The 3,248-nt window shown below is 36.8% G+C and overlaps 1 protein-coding gene across 1 annotated transcript; it reads right to left on the reverse strand.

The window, feature by feature from the left end:
• Positions 1–1,432: 1,432 nt before the first annotated feature.
• On the reverse strand, positions 1,433–3,248 carry LOC109176523 (polyubiquitin-like). The gene is made up of 2 exons (XM_019325981.1): positions 3,101–3,248; positions 1,433–2,351 (listed from the first exon to the last, which is right to left on the reverse strand). Exons 1-2 carry the CDS (start codon positions 3,155–3,157, stop codon positions 1,476–1,478), a joined length of 933 nt encoding a protein of 310 aa, XP_019181526.1. The 5' UTR covers positions 3,158–3,248; the 3' UTR covers positions 1,433–1,475.

Raw genomic sequence — 3,248 nt, forward strand, 5'->3', positions numbered from 1 at the left:
CCCCGAGGTGGCGAGGCGAAAAAATCTACATATAGATAATCATCCTCACATGCAGCTTGTGAGGAGAGAATTAAACAATTGGAGCAGAGCAACAAGGAGATTTTGGAGCAAAACAAGAAGATTCTGGAGTTGTTATGTAGTGCACATCCTGAATTGTTACAATCTGTTGTTCCTATATAGCTCATAGCAATCAAAGTAGTGGTATTGGTTTAGATAATATCAATGTGAATGATGATACCCAATCTCCAGTGTAATCTTTTGACTAAGTACTTGTGCTGTAAATGGTGGAAATATTTAGAATTGTAAAGTAGCTACTACTTTTTGAAATGTGAAGTAGCTACTTTTTTTTGAAATGTGAAGTTACATTATTATAAAATTGCTAATTTTTGGTAATGTTACATTGTTATAAAAGTATTTTTATTTAAAAAAAAATTATTGCAAGGTAAATTAAAAACAGTGAAATTCTTTTTATAAATAATTTTTGGCATTTGGTTTCCGACCACCAAGTGGTCGGAAATCACAATCCCAGAAATGTAAGGGATAGATATTTCCGACCAAATGGTGGTCGGAAAATTGTAATTCCTTATAGTCAACGGATTGTGATTTCCAACCATTTGGTGGTTGGTCTGAAATTTCCAACCGTAAGAAGGTCGAAAATACATGGTCAGCCCCCTTTCGCAAGTGACCAAAAATGTTTGACCACCTATTATTGTGGACGGAAGTTCCGACCACTTGATAGAGTGGTCGGAATTTCTGACAAGTGTTTTTCCGGATCCCAAAAGTGATTGGAACAGTGGTTTCCGTCGGGATTTTAGTGATTTCCGACCACTTTCGAGTGGTCGGAAAATCAATGTTTTCCAGCCGTGAAATAATGTTAGAAAAGCAAAATGGAGAGGGAAAGGTGTTGTGCGCGTTTCACGCACAGCTGCTGCCTATACGAGCGCGTCAAGCGAAATCTAGGTGAGGAAAAAAAGATCAGAGAACCTAACCTGATACCAGATGATAACTGAATGAATTATATGATGGCTGGGATAAAACTGACTCAAATACATAGAGTTCTAATAAGCACGCCCTATCAAGAAAAAGAACAGCAAGCTAAGAATTTCATTAATTACAGACTGACCAAGTTTTCTTCCGACCAATCTTTTGTTTCCTATTATAAAAGCTATATTTGAATACAAACCCAAATTCGAATACGAATCAGAATATATTTGATTAAACTAATATTCGTGTATATATATATATATATATATATATATATATATATATATATATATATATATATTAAGACATTTAAAAATAGAGCTAAAGATATAAGTTGAGAAAAAAAAATATAAAACTTTTATGCTATTTAAATTTAAATTTTTATTACATTTTATCTTAATTTATTGAATAACTTTAAAAAAAAAATCAAGGAATCGAATATATTTGAATAATCCAACCAAATGAAATAACGAATACAAATAGTACAGTTCTCAAAATAAATGAATGGTTGAGTCTTTCCTGACTCCATAGCTTGCCAATTCCTTGGAATCATACAGGATATTCCCCTCAAATTTCAGCTTCTGCACATTAACTGGCACCCCCAACTTCTCAAAAATCGCTTCTTTCAGATTTTTAACAGATCCCCATAAGAACACTTCAAAGCATGTGCTTTCCCCAATCCGTTTGATGATTATCTGAGTAGCTCGTGGCAGGATCTCCAAGATGGACCCATCCTCGATGTTATAATATGACACAGTCTCTGAATCCTCCAGCAGCTTTCCTCTATATCCAAGAACCTTCACTGGGTACCCAACTTTGCTCTCAACCACGCCTTTCACGTCCAGAATGGTGTACAACATCCTAAGCTGTGTCTCCACGATTTCTCCGGTTAACGTTTTCACTGAGACCTTCAAGGTTTCCTTGGGATTACAGATCATGTGAAGAAGCAGCGTCGAATTGATCTCGAGAAACGCTAAGGTTTTATCCTCTTCCAGCGCCTTTCCATCGTGAAACAAAGTGTACTGGTTTGGAGGGATGTTTTCTTTGGCCTCGATGTATGCTTTGACGGTCGTGATTGTGTCTTGAGCTCTCACGTCCACCATTACGGTTCTCTTAGCGGAGGGGATGTTGACAGACAACGTTAGTGGCACCGAGTTTTCAACGTAAGCGTTGAGGGTGGAGTTGCCATGGATGCCATAATCAACCAGCCTTTTGTCATTCTCGAGGCATATGCCGTCCAAGAAGAGGTGTTGGAGGCATTCTTGTATGCCTTCCTTTTGGCGTAACAAGGTTTTCAGTCTTCCAACGGTCTCGGATTTGTTAATCTTTACGCTCACAGTTTCAGTAATCCTCAAAGATATGTTTATCTGCCAGGAGTTATGTGGCAAATGAAAAGAGAACTTAGAAAGAATCGGCACAAACAACACCATATATGACTTAGCAAGGAATCATCAAAAGCGTTATGGAAAAAGTATACAAATTTAATACTATCAAAACCCATAGAAACGTGTAACATAGGATCACAAGTTTAATTTCCAACCTTCTTGGTTTGAATCGGTCAGCTTTGGATAACTTAGACTAACTTAGACTAGTTTACCTTTTGTGGTCTTTTACCGATTAGGGTCAGTGGAGTTTACCCAGTACATACCTTTGTTGCTAGGGGAAATCCAGACAAGTTAATCATATTTTAAACTCGAAAATCACAAAGTTATCCACTCTCAATGAGAGTGGCCCCTTCTCAAATTGAGAAGACCAGCTATGGACAAATTAAACTGACTTAAATCCTTACTAGCTTGGATCACAAGAACACAGTATTTCCCTAACTATTTAGATTGTGGATTTCTCTAGTCACCCAAAAAAATACTACCAAATCAAAGATGATAGAAAATATGATAGAGAATTTTAATCAAACACAACACCTACAACGACTTTCACTCACACAAATACAACTCACCTCGATCACCTTGAATTGGAGTATGCAAAACCACTAAACCAAGAATGAACCACTTTCAAGCTGTTTTCGAATTTGTAAAGAGCACAAGAACAAGAAGTGATGCTCTAAGTGAAAGGAAATCAATTCAACATTACAAATCGTAATATATATATAGTTGCTAACCTCTTCCTCTTCCTGTTTTGCGGTGGGATTAGAGATCATTCCGCATGATGCTTCCATGGAAAGAATTGGGAGGAGTACCAATAATTTGACAGTACTAGCGATGATCACCGTAATTATTAATTAAGTTCCTTGGAATTTCGAAACTGGA

The sequence above is a fragment of the Ipomoea nil genome, unplaced genomic scaffold (assembly GCF_001879475.1).
Source record: "Ipomoea nil cultivar Tokyo-kokei standard unplaced genomic scaffold, Asagao_1.1 scaffold0706, whole genome shotgun sequence".
NCBI classification, from domain to species: domain Eukaryota; kingdom Viridiplantae; phylum Streptophyta; class Magnoliopsida; order Solanales; family Convolvulaceae; genus Ipomoea; species Ipomoea nil.